We start from the raw sequence: 20,835 nt of genomic DNA, 5'->3' as shown, positions 1-20,835 counted from the left end.
CGGGAGGCTAAGCATAAACTCACTAACTTGAGATTGGATAGGTGCTACTAAGCAAATCAAACAATGTGACGGGGGCACCTAAATGCACTAAGAGCAGGGAAGATCCAAGGAGGAGATACTTGGGTTGAAGTTATGGGGGGAAGTGTCCTCCAGGCAAGAGCAAAGGCCCTGGTGTAGAAATGAGCTTGGGGTCAAAGGAGATCAAGGTGAGGAGAGAGAAATTAACTAGGGAAATTAGAAATGAGACAGTCAGATCTTAAAGGCCTTGATGAAGTTGGGGTTGTACTGTTAGGAGTCACTGCAAGTTTTTGAGGAAAACATGATCCAGTGGGCATCAGTATTCAGATGTAGGTCTCCTGTGCCTTCTTCAGATCCTCTTAATCACCAAATCTCATTTGGCACCCATTACCCCACTGCATTAAGACTTCATCTAATATCCCTTAGAGTGAGAATCTAGCTTTGAACAAGACACAGGCAGAATTCCTCTCCTTTCCCCCGTCTGTGGACGCCAACCAGGCATGGTTCCTCCTGCAAGCCTTCCAGAGAAGTCCCTAATGCTGTGCAACCTCACCTGACTGGAGAACTTCAAAGGTCTGTGAAGAGATGGCCAGTGCAGCAACAGATCATGTATTCCCTGGCCTTCTCTTCTCTCCTCTCACCAGCCTGGACTTGCACCTCCCAAATAAACTATAGGTACTTTTTGGCCTAGGCTCTGTTTCCTAGCCAAGTTTTCTAGAAAGATCTTTTTGTACAGGGGGTCTTCAACATTTTTTCTCCTCTGGGCCTCAGCAGCACATTTCATACAATGAAAGGATTGACTTTTAAGACAGTGCTATCCTTTTGACACATACTTTATGTGTGTGTGCAACAGAATAGTTAAGAACCAGGCTCTGGAGGTAGACTGTGTTTGCGTCCTACTCCCTGGTCCTTGGCCCTTCCTAGCTATGTGACCTGGAGCAAGTGACTTGGCCTCTCTGAACCTGAGGCCCCTCCTACACAAGATGTGGTAAAAGTATCTACTTCTAAATTATTGAGCATTAAATGACAATTCAAATAAAGTGGGTAGAACAGCACTCTTAAAAAACACTTAATACATATTAGGCTTAATGATATGCCTGCCTCAACTTTGGCAGGGAAAGTGTACAGGTGTCCAGGGAACTTACCAAGTCCTTTCCATTAAACCACTGAAGTTTTAAAAAACTTTAGGCAACACCACCCCTTCCAAAATATTTTATTATAAAAACAAAATAATTACAAACAACCACACACACACAAAAAGCCACCACAAAACCCACCTCTCTCTTAAATTATGCGGCATGGAGCAGTTTGGTTTCCACCCTATTGCACGTGGTCCGGCCTGGTTATGAATCAGGAGGCTGCTGGGACTGGGGTCCTGCCAAGGACATGGAGTTCAGCCTAGGGGGGAGGAGGCCAGCCTCTCCCACTCCCTCAAGGTGCAAGAGGCAGAGCCAGGGTTTCCATAGCAACCAGGCAGCACATCCCTGTCATCTTTGACAGGCCCAGCTTTATCTTCCCTGAGGCCCCAGTGGTCACAAGGGGAGTAGAAACTGGAGGGAAAGGCCTTAGAAATGTGGAAGTGGGAAATCAGACTCACAGAAACAGAGTCATGTTAAGGCATTTGGAACAGATAAATTAATTCTGGAAGACCCACCTTCACAGAAGGCTATGGTAACCAGACACACACACACACATGCAAGATGGTTTGTGGAACCCTGAAATGGGAGAAAAGGGGGCCACAGGCAATGCTGAGAGCCCCCAACAAAACACACACACACACACACAGCTGCATCCAGAGATCAAGCCCACCAAGGCTGAGATGAGAGCCCCCATCCAAGTTTTAAGATCCCAGAATGATTTCCATGATGTGATCTAGTTCATTCCACTCCCAGGATCCTGGGGCACAGAAGAGGTTGTGAGGAGGCTCTGGTGGGGCCAGTACAGGCTCCTTCTCCACTGTAGATGTGTCAATGTCCAGAAAGAAGTCATCTAGACCAGAGTCCCCCAGGTACTGGGAGCTCAGAGCTTCTAAGAAGACTGGATCTGGCTGGGGCAGCACTTCATGCTGTGGGGCGGCGGGAACCACTGGATTCTGAGGGGGCTCAGTCTCGTCCATGGAGGTCTCCAGCTCCCTGAGAATAGAGCCAATGGTGGCCGACAGGGAGAAGTCCTCCTCGCCCAGAAATAGGGGCTCGGGGGACAGAGCAGGAGCAGGAGCCAGGCAAAGCGCGGCCTGGAGCTGCTGGAGGGTGTTGTGAATAAGGACATGTCTGCGGAGGCTCGGTGCTCGGGGGCCCAGACTTCGCTGGACTTTGTCTAGGGAGATACGGAGCAGGGCTTGCTGGTAGCTCCGCAGGCCTGCCGGGCCCCAGTTCCACTTCTCATCCTCCTCCAGATCTGAGTGTTTCCTCTTCAAGCCTCCTACCATGGTGCCTTGTGGAGAAAAGAGGGCATATCAGACACAGCAGGGCTAGTTCAAATCCTGAATTTCCCATATGGTTGTTGTTGATTTTTATGATCTGACACTCAGTTTCTTTCTATAAAGTGATAGTATGAATCCCCTAAGGAGTATGTGACTGAGAAAACAAGATCTGGATTTAAACACAGCTGGGTTTGAATCCCACTTACTTGCCTGTGTAGCCTCGATTAGTGAATTTACCTCCTTGAGATTAAACTTATTTATCTGAAAGATGAGGGTCCTAATTCAAGTCTGAGTTTTAAAACTGTTCTTTCCATAATAATCATTTCTTTGCAAGTGTCACACACGACAGGTGTGGAGTACACAGACTTGGACTGGAAGTAGGGAACCTGGGTTTGAATTCTGCCTTTGACACTGCTCAACTCTGATCTTGGTAAGTGATGGGACATTACCTCTCTGGGCCTCAGTTTGCTCATGTGTAAAATGAGGATTATAAAAATTCTCACCACATTGTCAGGGAGATCCCACGTAAAATATGCACAGGGCCCCACCCTACAGGAAATGTTTAATAAACAAGAGTCACCTGCCACCTATTCAGTATTTTTTAGTCCCTACTAGATCCGAGCCACCTGGAGGCCTGTTTGGGCTCCTACCTAATTTGTTGAAATTCTTTCACAGGGAGGATAGTTCTGTCCATGCCCTCTTCCTTGAGCGCTCCCAAGAGTAGGAATGGGGCCTCCCTCATTCCCTCCGATTGAGCCTTCTACTTGCCCCAAAGCGCTCTCCTTAGGAAAACTTGCTAGAACGCAACTGACTCCAAGCCCCGCCCCCTCCAGGCCCATCTAACCAGATCACGGCCACTTGTAGGCCCCGCCCCCTCCACGACTAGCATTTAGCATTCAGGAACACCCCAATTTGGACCAGGAACTTCTGGGAAATGTGGGCCGATGACCGGGCCATACAGGATTAGACTTTGAGAGCGCACTACAATCCCCAGAAGGATCTGCACACCGTAGAGACGAACATGCTCCGCCCTCCGTCAAGGCATGCGCACAGGGGACCGACGTGGTAGGGGGAAGGGAACCCGGACACTTAGCTGCCGGGCGGCTGCCGAGCCCCGCCCTCCGCAGCCTCCAGCGCTGCGGGTCTGAGCTCCACGCCCGTAACACCCCTCCCCCACCCCAGGCTCCGGCTCTAAAACTGCTCTCTAGGGCCTTTGGACGCCAGAAGGGCCTAGATTCTTCTCTTAAACTGCTTTCCGGTCCAGACACCCAGGCTCCAACACATGGCTCAAATATTACAAATGCTCTCCGGGGCACTCCGGACGACTAGGTATCTCAGTTTTGAGACCCTCCCCCGTTAACTTTCCCCTATTCTTCCGTCTTTGAAACGCTCTCGACTTTATCTCCAAACTCACCCTCCGGCTGCAAGACCTAAACAGGAAACTCTCCGGATCCCCTCCACTGCACCTGGGAGACCAAGATTTCTTGCCCCTAGTTCTCTCGCTTCTTCAAATGCCCGGGATCTCAGCCCCAACCTCTCACACCTTTTCCAGAACTCTAGAGCCTCGAATTCAATCCGTCCGAGATCCAAACCATCCTAATCTTCAGATTCCCTGTCCCAAAAGTTCCTTCCCTGGTTCTTTCGTCCTCCAAACACCCCATATCACAACTTCAAACTCTTTCCATCTGACGATCCTGCCCCAACAACTTCGCCTTCCAGGACCTCAAACTAAGTCACCGGTCCCCAAGTCCCTCCAAAAACCTATGATCACCCTTCATTTGCGCCCCCCCACAGGCAACCCAAACCTCGCCTCCACAGCTCTGCGGGACGCGCCTCCACTTCTCCAACCCAAGGCAGATCTCAAGCCCGGCGGCCGCCCCTTACCTTGGCTGCCAGGTTCGGGAGGACCACCTCTTCGTACTTCCGCTGTCTAGCGACCCTCTAGCTCTGAGTAGGAGCCCCGCTCACCTCCCCTGGGCCTCTCCCTCTGGCCTCCGGCGCACCCAGCTCCTCCCCGGGTTGAACCGCGAGCCGCCATTGGCTGGAGTCCTGCCCGCCGCAGGGCACGGATTGGCTGGGCGGAGCCACCCTCCTGTCGCCAGGAGACGCCCGACTCGCCCTCCCCGCCCCTTTATCCCCGAACATTTAAAGGATTCAGACTCGCCAGGGGACGGGCCACATCTCTAGGGAGGAGGGTGCCTGGAACGTCAAAACTGTCTCCTTTAACTCAGCTCCAAGATCGTCAGCAACACTCTCTGCGATTCCCTCACTCCACGCCTGGACCCTGTCGCGGAGCAAGCCTGGCTGGCACTCCCGTCCCCACCTTGCTTCCGGGCGGACCGGGCTTGACTCCTCGTAGAGGCCGTGCCCCGGGGGTTCCGGGGGCGGACGCTGCGAGGAGGACAATGTCGTAGCTGAAGACCAGCCAATAGTTTGGTGCGACCCACGTTGCCTGAGCGATCGCAGCGCTCCCCCGCCCCCTCCTCACCGTCCCTCTCCTGCAGCCCTCCCGACACTTTACCCCGCGGCTCCCTTCGAAAGCCTCAGGATCTTTCAGCGCGTCCTCAGGAGGTTCTTGCTGCGTCCTTCTGATGCTTCATCCTCTCAGGACGGCACGTTGGCTGCTAGGAACTGGTTCATGGCTCCCCACTACCTTGGGGACAGAGTCCAAACTCCTTACTTTTGCTACAAAAGCCTTTAACTGTCTGGTTTGACCACTCCGTGGTCCCTACTTATCCTGCCACACCGATTCACTTTCAGTTTTGCTTAAATGGCTTCAAGCGTCCTCCACTCCAACACAGACATTTTGTTTTCTTCCCTGCCTTCCCCAGTGCCTACAATGCCAGGTATACAGCAAGTACTAAAAAATGAGAATAAAAAACCTCCGGACTTTTAAACTTGTTTCCCTATCCTGAAAATACACCTTCAGTGTATTTCCAGACTGCCTCTCATCCGAGCTCATCTCAAAGGGTTCCTCCTCTCAAAAGCCCTCCCTGATGCTCCAGGATGGGTTAGAACCAATGCTGGGTTCCCACGGTGTACTGTGCTGCTTTCCCTATGCCGGCCTTGTCCCCTCTGGCCGTGCCTCCCCCTCCTGGCCCTGGCGGTCACTGTTTGGACTGTGAGCCTCCTTAAGACAGCCTGTGAGCCTACTGTTGGTCCACAGCATCACCCTAGCACAGGGCTGTACACAAAGCAGGCACCTAGTGAAAGTTTGTTAAATGCCCACGTGACATATAAAAACATGCTGTAGGGCCCAGAAAGCCTCAATCAGTAGTGCCCAACCCCGGACAAGTTTTCACCAAGGGGAGGGGTAGGCAGTTTTCTCCAGGCGACCCCTGGGAAGGGAGGTTTAAGACTCCTCAGACCAGTTCTGGCTGGTTGGAATTTGTCAACCAAGTCATCCTGCGATTTGCTGAAGCAGAGTAGGATTGGAATGGATATTTTTTCTGTGGGGGAGGAGACAGCATTGCTGTATATGGCTGGAGGGGAAGCAGGAGGTTGGGAGAAAGGAGTGGCTTGTTCAAACCTGAGAAAGATGTCTGAGGAACTTCTTTCCCTTCCCTTCCCAAACCTACCCCTCCTCCAGGGTCCTTCTCTCAAGATGACCCTATTGTAACACTGTCCCCAGGTTGTAGCCCTATGCTTCTCCCTGGATGCTTCCTCCCTCATGGACTTGTCCACTGAAGCTCACATCCAACCTCTCTTCTTCTCAAGGCCTCTGCCTTGGTTCTCTGCGCTCCATCCTCCATTCTTGCCCATCTCTGACCCGCTTTCACACAGTAGCCAAGGGAAGTTTTAGAAAACACAAACCTGACTGTGCCTCTCCGCACCTCTCCCTTACTCCACTCCTTGCATAAAACCTCAGAGTAATGCTCAAACTTTTTACAATGACTGAACAATTTAGCTTCTCTGGAATAGCTTCTTGGGGCTAACAACTCCTCACCTCCAAGCAAAGTATTATTAACTGTAGGGGATGGATTTTGGTGCTTCAACGGGGCCATGTGTTCTCCAGCCTCTTAGCCTTTGCTAATATGGTTCCTTCTGTCCACAATTCCATCATGCCTTAGAACCTTCTCCCAGCTCATTCTTACCAAACCAGGTTTCAGGTGGGATGTCCCCTCTTCCACAGAACCTTGTCTGCTCCTCGAGCTGAATCAGGTACCTGCTCTGAGTTCCCCCGGCCCCCTGTGTTTCCTCCTTCAGAGCCCTGGCCACTCTGCATTGTCACTGTGAGAGGCTGGGCTGTCTTCCCCACTGGACTGTGAGATCTGAGAAGGCAAGGTCCCCACCGCTGGGACCCAGGCACAGGGCCAGGTGAGGAAATGAATGAGCAAATACCCAGAACATCTTACAAAGAGGCAGACGGAGACACTGAGACACCCAGACAAAGCCAGAGAGAAGCAGAGTCACAGAGTTGGGTCTTCTAGAATAATATGAAGCTCTTGGCGCAAGATTTATTGCTCTCTTCCTTTGTTCTCCATTTCCCAGGATGCCGTCCTCTGCCAGAGCCCTATTCATATTGGTGGGAGGGATAGGTGTTGTGACCATCATACTTATCAGTGGTGAGGCAATGCAGCATGAAGTGGCCCAGGTCATGTTTGGAAATGACCCTTGAGGGACCTCGTCCATCCAGGGTCACTGAGTAGGCCCCAGTCAGTGGCTGGTCTCCTGCGAAGTAAAGACAGAGGAGCCTGATGAAGCATATGTCCCTTCTCTCCCCCAACACATGACCACTCCAATGACTGCCCCAGGTGTGTCCATAGGGTGCCCAGCCCAGATGGTCTAAGAGCCAGCAATGTATGAAACCCTTCCCATGTGCAGGGTGCTCATCTATACCCTCTACTTCATTCATTTGACAAATCTGTATTGATGACCTATTATATGTCAGGTGCTGGACACCCAGCAAGGGACAAAAGTAGACAAGAATCCCTGCCTTTAGCGTGTAGATATTCACCAGGAAAAGGCAACGATTACGATAGCAATATGTTAGATGGAGAAAAATAAAGAATAAGCTAGAACTATTATTAACTTTATTTTACAAAAGGGCAAAATGAGACTCGGCAGAGGAAGTCACTTGCAAAGGATCACTTGCCAGCGGCAAAAGCTAGACCTCCTCTGGGTCTGGAGGTGTCATGTAGCTGTTATGAGGGCATCTAGTGGCTCCATTATGACAAAAATAATGTCTTACAGTGACCAACTTAACTTAGGGATCAAATGCAGGGACAACCTGGAATCAGGTGCAGTAAGAAACACACACCTCATCCATGTGGCATTCCTGCCCAAAATGTTTAATCTGAGTCTGTGAAAAAACAACCAGAGAAATCCAGAACGTGAGATATTTCAACAGACATATGGCCTGGTTAATGTTATGGGAAACATTAAAAAAAAAAAAGATATGGAGGATTGTTCCAGGTTAAAGGTGACATGGTGACTAAACACAACACTTGATCTTTGATTGGATCCTGATTTTGGGGGAAGGGGGAGATGGAAAGATATTTTTTGATAATTGGGGAAATCTGAATATGGAGTGGATACTGAATGATGTGATGAAGTTAATGTCAATTCCCTTGGTGCAATAATGGTAATGTGGTTCATGCCCAGATATTTTTCTTCTTGGGAAATGCCTACTGAATTTCTGGGAGTGAAGTGTGATGATGCTGAAACTTACTCTAAAATGGTTCAGCAAATACTATATATATATGTACATTTTTAAAAATTTTATATAATATAATATTAGATGCATGCATAGATGATAGCTAGATAAAGCAAACAGCAAAGCTAATGTTAACAATTGAACCTAGATGAAGGGTTCATGAGTCTTCATTAACTTTTAATTTTTTCAGCTTTTCTGGAGGTTTCAAAGTTTTTACACACATACAAAAAAAGAAAAACTGAGAAAGAGTAGTCAGTGTTAAACAATTTTTAAGCATGATCTCTCTGGGTTTCACTTTCAACCTGGAGCTTCACTTCAAGATGTAGTATTATGAGCCCTGTTTCGAGATAAGGAAACTGTGGCTCAGAGACCACATGCCTGAAGCCCACCCAGCGCTGGGGTTGGATTTTTCACCCAGCTTCTCCACCATGTGGTTTCACCACTGATTCAAAGCTTAGCGTTCAGGTTCCAGGAGGTTCCTGAACTAATCTTATGTGAACCTCTATAATGTGTGTGGGCCTCATCTCGTCAGGAGCCCCAGAAGGCAGAGGGCAAAGCAGAACTGCCCAGTGGGCAGGCAGGCATGAAGAAGACAGAAGCAGCTGTCACACCCAGACATTCACGTGACTCCCTCAGGCACCAAGCCACCTCCTTAAAGAGTCTATGCTACATAAACAGCACTTAGCTCCTATCCCCGTGCTTTACCTTTTCGTCATTCACCATAGAATTACCCAACAGCAAGAGTGATCATTCGTTTGTCTGTCCTGCTAGAAACGTAAGCCTCATGAGGGCAGAGACTATTTTACCTGACTTGTAATGGTGGCCAGGTGCATACTTCATATGCAAGACACATTTGCTGGATGAATGCACCTCTCCCTTTGTCTGACTCTATGTCTCTCTCAATGTGGATTCCAGACTGGGAGAGGGAAAGAGGGCTTGGTGTAGTTTTACTGGTTTGCTCCACAATACCACCGTGAGGTGTGAGTCCCTGCATTAGTTCACCTGGTAAGTATTTACTGAGCATCTGCTACATACTAAGCCCTGCTGTAGGCACTGGGAACAAAGCTATGATCAAAAGACAAAATCTGTGGCTTCAAAGAGTTGACAGTCTAGTGAGGGGGACACACGGGAAATAAGATAAAGAAAGAAATGATATGATGTGTGTGGTGAAGTAGGAGTCCTTCTCCCTTGACTATGCGCCAGCCCTGTAATTCACTTCTAAGGAACAGAATGCAGGGGAAGCAGCCCTGACATATGTGACACTAAGGGGGACACCATGCAGGTGTGCCTGCCAGCGACAGTCTGCATCAACCGCCAGTCATCCGTGAGGAAGTCTTCTTCATGACTCCAACCCCAGCCGCTGAGCAACCAACCACATGGGAGCCTCAGCAAGGACTGCCCCCCAAGACTCACCACTCCCGCTACACCAAGGGAGCTGGTCCGAACAGATGAGGGTGGTGGATTTACATTGGCAAATTTGGAGTGGTTTGTTCAACAGAGACAACTTTAAAGTATGTTAGAAAGGAGATAAAATCAAGCAGAAAAAGAGGATAGAAAGTGTACAAGGAAGCTTGGAGATTTAGACTGGCTAGGGAGGGCTTGGCAGATCTCCCAAGAGGACTGGAGGGAGCAGGCTGATGGCGACCCTGCCACTGGGTCTCAGCGCCACTCACCTATATGGGGTGGCATCACAGCCACGTACTTCAGGCCCGACTCCTGCAGCACCTTGTGCATCCGGATGTGGTCATCGGTCACATCCTGCAGCTGTTGGGGCACCTTGGCTGGGTCCCAGAGCAGGAAAGCTGGGGGGACAGAGGGCAGGGTCAGCCAAGGCTTGAGGACAGCATGGCCAGGCCCACAGCCTGTGTCTTGTGCCAGGACAAAACCCTTCAGGGGCTCACCACTGCCTTCCGGTTGCTGCAGGCTGAAACCTGGGAGTTATCCCTGCTTCCTGTCTTTCCCTCATAGCCACATAAAAACTGACTGCTTGTGGCCCCCCCCCCAATTCTGTCCACTGTTACCTCCTGCCTGGACATGGCAGTAGCCTTCTCCCTCATCTCCCTGCCCCTGCCACCCACGATCTGTTCCCCATTTGCAGCCAGAGGGGTCTGAGCTCACCCAACTGAGTGGCTCCATCTCACTCAGGGTGCAAGCAAATTCCCCATCAGAGCCCACACGGCTGAACCTGATCCGGCCCCATCTGCACCCTGACCTCACCACCCAAATCTCCCCTTCATTCCTCTTGCCTCAGTTTGGCCCTCTTCGTAGCCCTCGCTGACACTGATCCTTCTGTTTGGAGTCCCATGACTCTCACCATGCAGCCCTTCCTCATCTCACTTCCCGTCCCAAGGTGGCAACTGGTGTGGTGAATGGTAGACATGAGGAGTGTAGACCTGAGACGGATAGCCTGGGCCCTCCAGCTCTGCCAGCCCGAGCTGCGTGCACTCTGGTATGCCAACGGGCCTCCCGGAGCCTCTGCTCCCTCAGCTCGAGGGAGATGGCAGAACAGCCAGGTTTACTGAGCATCGGCTGCGTCCACCATGAGTACAAGTACTCCAAGGTATTTTGTGAGGATTGAGTGGCATCCATCCCTGAGGTACTCAGATGGTGCCCAGCACACAGTAAGTGCTCAGTAAATGCTATTAGCATTAACTGCTCAAGTTACACCTGTTGGCACCCTTCCTTTTGGGTTATTCAGGGCAACCATCTGTCTGTCTATCTCCCCATAAATTGGGAGCTCGGTGACCCTAGAGCCGTCTGTATCCATGGCTCTGTCACTTCCTCTAGGAGACTCTCTTTGAGTCCTTCTCAGGCTGAGTCAGAGGCCTTCTCTGGACTTCCACAGTCCTCTAGGCTTCCCCCATCTCAGGCCTGACCCCTCTGCCTGTGCCTCTCCATCCTGGCCCTGACTATTTTGGACTGTCATTGTTTGATGATGGTTCTATTTACCACTTCCCTCCCATCTGGTAGACCCATGAGTGGGGCCTAGGGCTACATTGGTCACCATTCAATCTCTGGTATCACCCAGCATGGTTCAGGCACACCGTCAGTGCTCGATAAATACACAATAACCCCAATGCCACCTTGTAGAAGCCCCTGGGCTGCCTGTCCAGTTCATAAGCCCCACCCTTCAGCCCCATGCCTATTACCCCACCACCCACCCGAGGTGCAGGCCACGACCTTGGCCACCCCATGGGCCTTCATGGCTGCCACAATGTTCCGGGCGCCCTCGGACATCACTGTGGTAGGACCTTAGAGAGGACAGAGAGCAGCTGTCACTGGCAGGCGGCGGTGGCGGTGGCGGCAGGGGTGGGGCCGGGGGCGGGGGTGGCGCTGGGGGTCGAGGCGCAGGGGGAGGCCGCGGGCAGAGGGGGGGCCCAGTACTGAGGTCATTGCCAGTGCCCAGGAGCACGATGACAGCATCCTGCCCAGCCACGGTCTTGTCCACATCAGCCGCCTTCAGAACGTCACCCACTACCACATGGGCTGCCTGGGGCCCCTCCACGGGCAGTTTGGAGGCATCCCGCACCAGCACTGTCACCTCATAACCTGTGAGAAAAGAGGGGCAGGGAGGCAAGTCAACGGGCTTGGGGGCTCGCACTTCTGGGGTCTGGGTCCTGGAGGGTGCCACAAACTCCAAATCCTTCCCCAGCCCCCCTACACTGGGGTGATGGCTTTCAAACATATTTGCAGGCATAACCATGGTTGATATCCAACTGGTTGTTAAAACAGGGCAATACCTTTATGTTGGTTCATAAACAACCCGCACTGATGCCTCTCCCCTGCCCTCCTCACCCAACCCCCAACCCCACCTGACTTCTCTACCCTCCAGCAGCTGAAAGGTTAATGCCTGGCACCACACTGGTCCCTGCCCCCCATCCACGGTCCGAGGAAAACACATTTTAAAGTTCACAGCTAACGTATTTCTTCCTCTGTTTCAAACAATGGCAAAGGATGTTAATGTTTGGGTGTATTGCAAATGATGATATCAAAACAAATGATCAATTGTGGTCTCTGTTATGGATGAATGTTCGTGTCCCCACAATTCATATGCTGAGCCCCTAATCCCCAGTGTGGTGCTATTTGGAGGTGGGGCCTCTGGGAGGTAATCAGTTTTAGAAGAGGTCTTGAAGGTGGGGCCCCCATAATGGGATTATTGTCGTTACAAGGAAGAGAGACCAGAGCTTGCTCGCTATCCACCACGTGAGGACACAGCCAGAAGGTAGCCGCTTGCAAACCAGGGAGAGGGCCCTCGCCAGAAACCAACTCTGCTGGTACTTTTATCTTGGTCTTCCCAGGCTCCAGAACTGAGAGAAATAAATGGCTGTTGTTTAAGCCACCTCGTGTATGGTATTTTGTCATATCCCAGGTTGACTAACACAGCCTCTGAACATCATTCTTGTGCAAAATGAACTAGAGCTTATCATTGGAGGAGTGGCTGATGGCTGGGCTGGGGCAGGGAAAGGACAAGATGAGCCTAGACTAGCTTGTACTGTCAGTTGGTAAGGCAGTGCTTAAAGACTAATGGGGCCATGTTAAGGAGCCACTTGAAGGGGTTCTCACTGGACAAATCAGGGACAATCTGATTTGTCCAAAAGATACTGACAGCAAAAAGTTGAAACACATCAAAGATATAAAAACCTCTGAGTTCATAGTAATACTAAGAAAGAAACCTCACTGGTCGTCATTGGCAGCTATCAGAGTAATCCTCTGAATCCGTTATTCTGAAAATGATAAAGGAAAAGGAAAAACAGTAACATTGTTCCATTTCCCTTGATAGCTGTCATCATATGTTGTAAAAACAAATGATGGGGGATTTGTATACTCTGAGGCAATGATGATGATAATGATAAATATTTTTGGACCACTCACTACATGCCAGGTACCAAGTGCCTTACATATATTAATTTGTTTGGTGCTGAAAGTAAACTAGGCTTTGAATTCTGGCACTATCACTAGTTAGCCATATGACACCGGCAAGTCACGTGACCTTTCTGGGCCTAGGGTCTTCATTTGTATAGTGACACTAATAATAGTCTCTATTTTATGGGGTTATTATGGGTTAAATAATAAACCTAAAAGTCTAATGTAGCCAGTTGTTTTAACAAGGGTGCCAAGACAATTCAATGAGGAAAGAATAGTCTTTTCAGCAAATGGTAGGGGGACAACTGGCTATCCATAAGTAAAAGAATGAAGCCAGATCCCTATCTCACATCATATATGAGAATCAACTCAAAGTGATCCAAGACCTAAATGTAAGAGCTAAAACTATGACAATCTTAAAAAAAACATAAACATAGGTATAAATCTTTGTGACTTTGGATTAGGCAAGGGTTTCCTTGCTATGGCACCAAAAGCATAAGTAACAAAAGAAAAAACAGATACACTGGACCTCACCATAATCAAAAACTTTTGTGCCTCAAGGAAACCACCAAGAAAGTGTAAAGACAATTCACAGAATGGGAGGAAATTTTTGCAAATCATACATCTAATAAGGGCCTTGTATTTAGAATGTATGAAAACATCCTACAACTCTTTAATAAAAGCATAAATAACCCAGTTAAAAACTGGGCAAATGATGCAAATAGACATTTCTCCCAAGATATACAAATGGTTAATAAACACATGAAAAGAATACTCAGTATCATTAGTCATCAGGGAAATGCAAATCAAAACCATAATGAGATGCCACTTCACACCCACTAGGATGGCTAATCAAAAAGACAGACAAATGTTGGTGCACATGTGGGGAAACTGGACCTTTCATACACTGATGAGAATGTTGAGTGATAAAAAACTGCTTTGGAAAAACAGTCTGGCAGTTCCTCAAAAGGTTAAACATAGAGTTACCATATGACTCAGCAATTCCACTCCTAGGTATATGCCTGAGAGAAATGAAAATACACATGTACACAAGAACTTGTGCACATGTGCTCACCTCAGCAGCACATATACTAAAAGTGGAATAACACTGAGATTAGCCTGGCCCCTGTACGTAACTACACGCAAATTCGTGAAGCATTCCATATTTTTAGAAATCAACTTGCACATGAGTGTTCATTGAGGTATTATATATTATATATTCATAAAAAAATGTCAACGACCCAAATGCCCATCAATTTAATGGAACAATAAAATGTGGCACATCCATAAAGCGGAATAATATTCAGTAATAAAAAGAGTGGACTGTCTGATACATGCTACAAAGGCTGAACTTCCAACAAATGTTTTTTGCTGAGGGAAAGAAGCCGGTCACAAAGAAAAATGTAGTGTATGATTCCACTTCTATGAAATGTCCAGAACAGACAAATTCACACAGACAGAAAGTAGATGTGTGGTTGCCTAAAGCTGGAGGATGACTACTTGAGCAGGAAGATGGGGGTGACTGGGGATTTCTTTTTGGCTGATGAAAATGTTCTAAATTAATTGCGGTGATGTTTGCACAGCTCTACGAATATGCTAAAAACTTCTAAATTGTATACTTTAAATGGATGAATTATATCTTAATCAAGCTGTTATATCAAATGCAGAACTAACACACACAAATGAAAGGTTAGGGAGTACATGGCACAGGAATGAGTGCTGTATGGGTGGTGACTGTTCCTATGTCTTTCAATCTTCTTACATTTTTTTCCTGTCCTGTCTAGCCCTGGGCTCCTGGCCCATCTCATCCCCTCCAATCCATATTCCACATGGCAGCCAGATAAGAGCTTTCTGCAGTTACATGTATATTTTTTGTGTCTTTAAATATGTTTATTTGTGCACTTTCCTTTATTCAAAGTAACTATATTAGCTGGGACTGTGTGATACCAGAAGGTTAATATATAAACTGTTAAAGAGGGCTCGCAATTTTGTATAAACATTGCTATAAAACACTAGATTCACATAAGAGATAATGTTTTTTCAAGTGTTTCTTAAAAACTGAGATATAATTGGCATGTAACATTTTATTAGGTTCAGGTATACTGAGATGGATATTCTTTTTTTTTCATTGAAGTATCATTGATATACAATCTTATGTTGATTTCAAATATACAACACGGTGGTTCAACAGTTGCCCATATTATCAAATCCTCACCCCCTCTAGTACGGTAATTATCTATCAACTTCTTAGAAAGTTGTTATAGAATCATTGACTATATTCTCCATGCTGTACTACCATCCCTGTGATCAATTTATATTGATTGTGAATTATTATTTCCCTTTATCCCCTTCACCCTCCCCTAGACCCGCCCTAATCCCTCCCCCTTGGTGACCACTGGTCCCTTCTCAGTGTCTATAAGTCTACTGCTCTTTTGTTCCTTCTGTTTTGCTGTGTTTTTATAGTCCACTAATAAGTGAAATCATTTGGTATTTGTCTTTCTCTGCCTGGCTTATTTCACTAAATATAATACCCTCTAGATCCATCCATGTTGTTGCAAATGGGAGGACTTCTTTTCTTTTTATGGCTGAATAATATTCCATTGTGTACATGTACCACATCTTCTTTACCCATTCATCTGTTGATGGACACTTAGGTTGCTTCCATATCTTGGCTATCGTAAATAGTGTAGCGATAAACATAAAGGTGCACATATCTTTTCAAATCAGAGATTTTGTTTTCTTTGGGTAAATTCCTAAGAGTAGAATCTGCAGTTATATTGAATTGCCCTCTGCTCAGATCCCTCCTCTGATGCCCCAGTGCCCTGAAATAAAGAACCACACTTCTCATGACAGCCTTCAAGGCCCTTCAGGATCTGCCCTCTCCTCCCTCCACCGGTGCTGGGGCCTCTGCCCTGTCTACCCACTGCACTTCTTTCTGTTCCTCAAATGTGTCCTGCTGTCTCCTGCCCCCTGGCTTTGCACTGCTGTCTGCACTGCCTGAAGTACACCCTTTATCCTCTTCCCCAGGCCTCTCTGTCACTTGTGCTTCCTGTCATGGCCCTACTTATACTGACCTGGAGTAAGGCAATGGCCCTTTGGGTCCAGGGACCTTGTCACACTTGCAACCATCCCCCTGACTTTTTATAAACACAAAAGCATAGGTTTTACTGCCCCACAGACCTGAGTTCAAACTCCAGCTCTTCCACTTATTGGCTAAGGAACCTCAGGAAACACCTTTCCTGATTGGACCCCAGTCTCCGCTCTAAAGTGAGGATCACAATCCCCAGCGTCCCCATCCTGTGACCACCTTTCATAAGGGAATGACACAAAACCTGGGCTGCCCTCACACTCATGAGGAAGCAGCAGGGGCTTTTAGGATGTGGGCATTGGTTAACTGCCACTGGTTAAATGGACCCTAGTAATTGTGAGTATTTTGGGGGAGAAACATGTTCTCTTGCACAGTGAGAGCTCTGACACAGGCCCAGCGCAATTAGTGCTATATTATTGGTGATTAGTGATGTTTACTGAGATCCTCTTTTGTGCCAAGTGCTTTCTATGCCAAGCTCTTTCCACACATGTTTTTTCTTTTTTCACAACATTTTTAACATAGCCACATTTAAATTTAATAGCCATATGTGGCTAGTGGCTACCACATACTACTGTTAGTTTTAGAATTCCCAGACTTTACCCTCTACAGAAAACAAGAGCATTTATATTTCCAAGCTTTTTTTTTCACAAATCCTTTATAGTTTTCTGTCAATTTTTAATTTTGAAATAAATTCAGACTTATAGAAAAGTTGCAATACCTAAATTCTCATATTTGCTTTCTCTCTGTGTTTATAAGATGTATATATGCCATATAATTATACATGAGGGTGCATAAATACATTTATATATACATATGTAATTATATACATATATAAAAGTTTTTTCCTAAGTATGTGAAAGTTGCAAAAGTCATGCTCCTTTTTAAGCTTTTTTTATCTCAACCCTCAATACAAAATAGATTTCACAGGCTAACCCTATATATAAACCCATATACACAATAATGGAAACAAAAGTTTCATAAAACTAATATTTAACATGTGATAATGAGACAGGGACCATGGGTTTAGACAAAGCAGGGTGAAGGCCTCTGGAAAAAGACCCTTACCAAAACTCCATGTTAAACAATTAATCAAAGCCAGTCACATTAATTCTCTAAAGTAAAAATATCAGACTAGGAATATAAGCATTCCTCAGTGAGATTAGTTAAAACTAAAAAGCCAGGAGCAACTTTGCCTAGAAGTTTGAATACTCTCCAGATAAAGAAAAGTATCTCAGCATAGCCTAAGTTTCACTGTGTCAATTAGAACATACCATTGTAAGATTTACTTTAGCCTGTTCAAAGGCGCAGCTTATTTAGGAAAAATTCTATCTTAAAGCTAAGATTGCATTTTAATCAAACAAACAATAACTCAGCCTGTCTTGGAAATAAGGCAGGCTGTCTTAGTTGATATGTTCCTAGATCAAAAAGCAGCTATCCTGGGAAAAAAACCAGAGCAATAAATTTCTTGTGTTAAGCTAACTTTGAAGAATAACCTACTGATAAGAAACTTGGTATCTCTTCAAAAAAAAACATTTTGGGACCATCCAGCAGGTCTGCATCCGTAGCTCTTTGTCTCTCAACCACCTAAAATCCCCTAGAAAACACACCACCCTGGGCTCTCTTGTCCCCTCCCAGCATGATCCAGGAGCTCTTTCCTCTTACTTTATCTCTAAATAAAAGCCTCTCACTTGCTCTCCTACTTTGAATGTTTGCCAAGTTCATTCTTTGACTCTGTGAACAAGAACCCCAGCATCAATATGTTCTGACACAGTCATGACCAATTAAATATATTTTAGAAATCACTGACCCCTGTTTTGAAAAGCACCAGATTGTAACAACCCTACAAAGTAGGTATTTTATATGTAGCCCGTTTTGAGGGTGGGGAAACTAAGGCAATCTTAAGTCAACTGGGCCAGGATCACACAGCTATAATCTGAGTTCACTCAGCCAAGGAGTGCTGGACACAGCACCAACTATGTGCTGGACACAGTTCTAAGCCTGTCTCACATATTATCTCATCTAATCATCATGGAAGTCCAAGGGCAAGAGATTATAGTTTGTTTTTTCCGGATTTTTTTTTATTAAGGTATCATTGATAAACACTTATGAAGGTTTCACATGAAAAACAATATGGTTACTACATTCACCCATATTATCGAGTCCCCTCCCATACCCCATTGCATTGCAATCACTGTCCATCAGTGCAGTAAGATGCCACAGTCGCTGCTTGTTTTCTCTGTGCTACACTGCAAGAGCTAATAGTTTTATCCCCACTTTACAGATACCTAGGTACATATAAATCAAGGCACTTTGATCACACAGGTGGGAAAGTGGCAGAGCTGGGGTCTGAATGCAGGCTGACATCAGAGTTTGGTGCCTGTCAGGGCTCAGTCCTGCAGAACGACTGAAGTACGTAAAGCCTAGCTCATTTAAGCCCTTCCTTTTTCTGATGGGGACAGCAAGGCTCAGAGGCTCATTGAGGGTCTGAAGAAACTAGAGCCCAGATGTTCTAGAAGACTAGGCCTCCATTAGGCCTCAACTCTTAATTCCCCAGGGTGCAGTCTCAATTATAACCAGCAGGGTGAATGAGTGGCGTTTGTGGAATTCTGGATTAAGGGAAAAGCAGTAACATGGAAATCCAAATCTCAGTGACTCAGCACCTCTCAGCTTCTCCCTCCTTCTTCCTCCCCCAGAAATGCTAAGCAGCAAATTTGTTTCTCCCCTCCCCACAAGTCAAGATCCTCATTAGGTCTTTTTGGGGAGGGGGAGAAGAGTGGGCCTAATGGGGAATACTCGGGCAGAACCCCTCCAGGGGGTTACTAAACTAGGAGACAGCAGAAGTTAAGATCCTGGCAGCCTGCATCCTTTTGGAGCCCCCAGATAGTCAGTATCTTCATAATCACTGAGGCCACCAAGGGGTGGGGCCCTATATCTGGAACTCCCAGGCCTCACTGGGGGTTGGTGAAGTCTGGATGGTGGGGGCAGAAGATACAGCAAAATGCTTATCCTTTTTCCGGGGGCAACTCAGAATTTTCAACCCTCATTCACTTTCCAGGACTGGTGTCCCTAAGACCTCACCTACATCTCCATGATCCTCTTTCCTTTACGTTCTCACAGCAAACCCGTCCCTGAGCCTTTTCAACTTCCAGCCTTGGTGCCCAAGATAAGAGCCAGTGGACTTTAGGCAGTTAAGAGCACATGTCTCCCAGGGCCAATTCCTACTCCTTGGGCCTCACATAAAATTGGATTTTACAGCGGTCCCCATTTGTGCCCCGGTGGCCACCTGCTTTATCCCAACACATCAAGGCACTGATGGCCCCAAGTAGCCTGGCCCTGGCCCGTGAATGCCCCTTCCTAATGCTCTGCCTGTGCACCCCGTGACATCCCCAGCCCGCCCCAGCTCATGCCTGCTTGCACCGCCTGCGCCAGAGTAGTGAGCCCGGTCCTCCCGGTGGCGCCGAAGATGGCAATCTTCTTGACGTCCATGCTGCGGGGTCGTGGGGGAGCGAAGCCGTGGAGTGGCACGACGCGCGGGAACCGACAGGCGTACAGTAGCCCTCTCAGTCCTTCTCAAGCTTCGAGGGAAGGGGAGGGACTAGCACAGAGGTCCACGCCTCAGCCTGCGCCCTGCCGTCAGCCTATGGACGGGGCCAAACAGGCCACGCCTCCATCAGGAAAGACTGCGGTGGGCGGGGCAGGAGTCAGCCGGCCTCCTCCTACTGCCCAGCACCGCCCCCTCCGCCCGCCACCGGCCTACGGGGATGGACCCACAGCCCCGCCTCTCAGGGGGCGGGCCAAGAAGGGACACGCCCACTCTTCTCTCACGCCCCCTTCCTCAGGTCCTGGGACCCACCTGGGACTCACACTACACCCGAGGGCCAAATCGAATCTGCTGGGGCGAGAAAGTGAGGGAAGACAGTGTGAGTGTGTGAATATGACCCTCATAACTGCGAATCTGTGTCTGTGTGACCCCGTGTGACTAGGCAACCCCAAGGGAGAGCATAATTGAGGGTAACACCATGTGCCCTCTGTGTGCAGCACGGTGTACAGTGTAAGACTGTGTGGCATGGATGCTGTTCCTGTGTGACCTTGTGGTGACACTGTGTCAATGTGTAACGATAAGGTGTGGCACGTGTGATGTGTTAAATGGGAGTGTGCGACTGTTAGTGACAGTATGACACTGCATGTGTCAAGTAAGGTTGTGTGACTGTGACACCATTTGAGTGTGTGGCTGTACATGTTACAGTTGTGATGGTGTTTGTGACCTCTCATGACTGCATGATGTATGAGTGTGTGACAGTGTGTGACTCCCCACGTGAATATGTGACTAGTATAACAAGTTTGAGTGTGTAAAAAAAGTGTGTGACAGACACTGTGTGTGATGTGTGAGTATATGACACCCTGACTCCATGGGAGTGTGCGGCAGTGTGTGACGTGTGTGCTTGTGTGTGACACCACATGGGTGGTGGTGACACTATTTGAGTGTGTCACGTGTGTGATGCCATCGGGCACTGTGCCAGTGTGGGACCCCGTGTGAGCGTGTGACTGCGTGTGAGTCTGTATGTTTGACCCTGTGTGACCGCATATGAGGGGGTGACACTGTGTGAGTGTGTACCGCGGATAACGTTTGTGATGCTGTATGTGGCCCTGTGTGTTACAGTGTGGGAGTGTGTGACCCCGTGGGAGTGTGTGACTGTGTGACGCTACCTCAGCCTCCGCGAGCGCACGTTGTATCCCACGCCGGGGCCGGTGTGTGCCCGCGTGTGGGCCGGCGCTGCAGGCGGCCGG

The 20,835-nt window shown here is 48.0% G+C and overlaps 2 protein-coding genes and 1 non-coding gene across 4 annotated transcripts; 1 reads left to right on the top strand and 2 right to left on the bottom strand.

Moving 5' to 3' along the window:
* Positions 1-1,215: 1,215 nt before the first annotated feature.
* Positions 1,216-6,029, bottom strand: SERTAD3 (SERTA domain containing 3). Of its 2 annotated transcripts, none has more exons than XM_017672642.3 (2): positions 4,325-6,029; positions 1,216-2,451 (listed from the first exon to the last, which is right to left on the bottom strand). In XM_017672642.3, the coding sequence occupies exon 2, from the start codon at positions 2,444-2,446 to the stop codon at positions 1,859-1,861; it is 588 nt and encodes a 195-aa protein (XP_017528131.1). In that variant the 5' UTR covers positions 2,447-2,451; positions 4,325-6,029; the 3' UTR covers positions 1,216-1,858. The 2 variants fall into 2 exon arrangements, with proteins under 2 accessions (XP_017528131.1, XP_017528132.1); XM_017672643.3 differs by lacking the exon at positions 4,325-6,029 and adding an exon at positions 3,091-3,253.
* An 833-nt stretch (positions 6,030-6,862) lies between these two features.
* BLVRB (biliverdin reductase B) lies at positions 6,863-19,651 on the bottom strand. The gene is made up of 5 exons (XM_037013958.2): positions 19,455-19,651; positions 11,481-11,645; positions 11,258-11,347; positions 9,770-9,898; positions 6,863-7,111 (listed from the first exon to the last, which is right to left on the bottom strand). The coding sequence occupies exons 1-5, from the start codon at positions 19,531-19,533 to the stop codon at positions 6,954-6,956; spliced, it is 621 nt and encodes a 206-aa protein (XP_036869853.1). The 5' UTR covers positions 19,534-19,651; the 3' UTR covers positions 6,863-6,953.
* On the top strand, positions 14,027-14,129 carry LOC118971643 (U6 spliceosomal RNA). Its single transcript, XR_005060158.1, has one exon. It is a non-coding gene; the product is annotated as a U6 spliceosomal RNA (small nuclear RNA).
* Positions 19,652-20,835: the final 1,184 nt, after the last annotated feature.

Source organism: Manis javanica, chromosome 17 (assembly GCF_040802235.1).
Source record: "Manis javanica isolate MJ-LG chromosome 17, MJ_LKY, whole genome shotgun sequence".
Lineage (NCBI taxonomy): Eukaryota > Metazoa > Chordata > Mammalia > Pholidota > Manidae > Manis > Manis javanica.
Note: the sequence above shows the minus strand (reverse complement) of the source record. Positions and strands in the feature narration are given on the sequence as shown.

Coding starts and splice junctions, on each gene's coding strand:
- SERTAD3 (XM_017672642.3), bottom strand. CDS start 2,446: ATGGTAGGAGGCTTGAAGAGGAAACACTCAGATCTGGAGGAGGATGAG.
- BLVRB (XM_037013958.2), bottom strand. CDS start 19,533: ATGGACGTCAAGAAGATTGCCATCTTCGGCGCCACCGGGAGGACCGGG. Junction 11,646..19,454: donor GGCGCAGGCGGTGCAAGCAG/GCATGAGCTGGG, acceptor CTTTTCTCACAG/GTTATGAGGTGACAGTGCTG. Junction 7,112..9,769: donor TGTGATGCCACCCCATATAG/GTGAGTGGCGCT, acceptor TTTACTTCGCAG/GAGACCAGCCACTGACTGGG.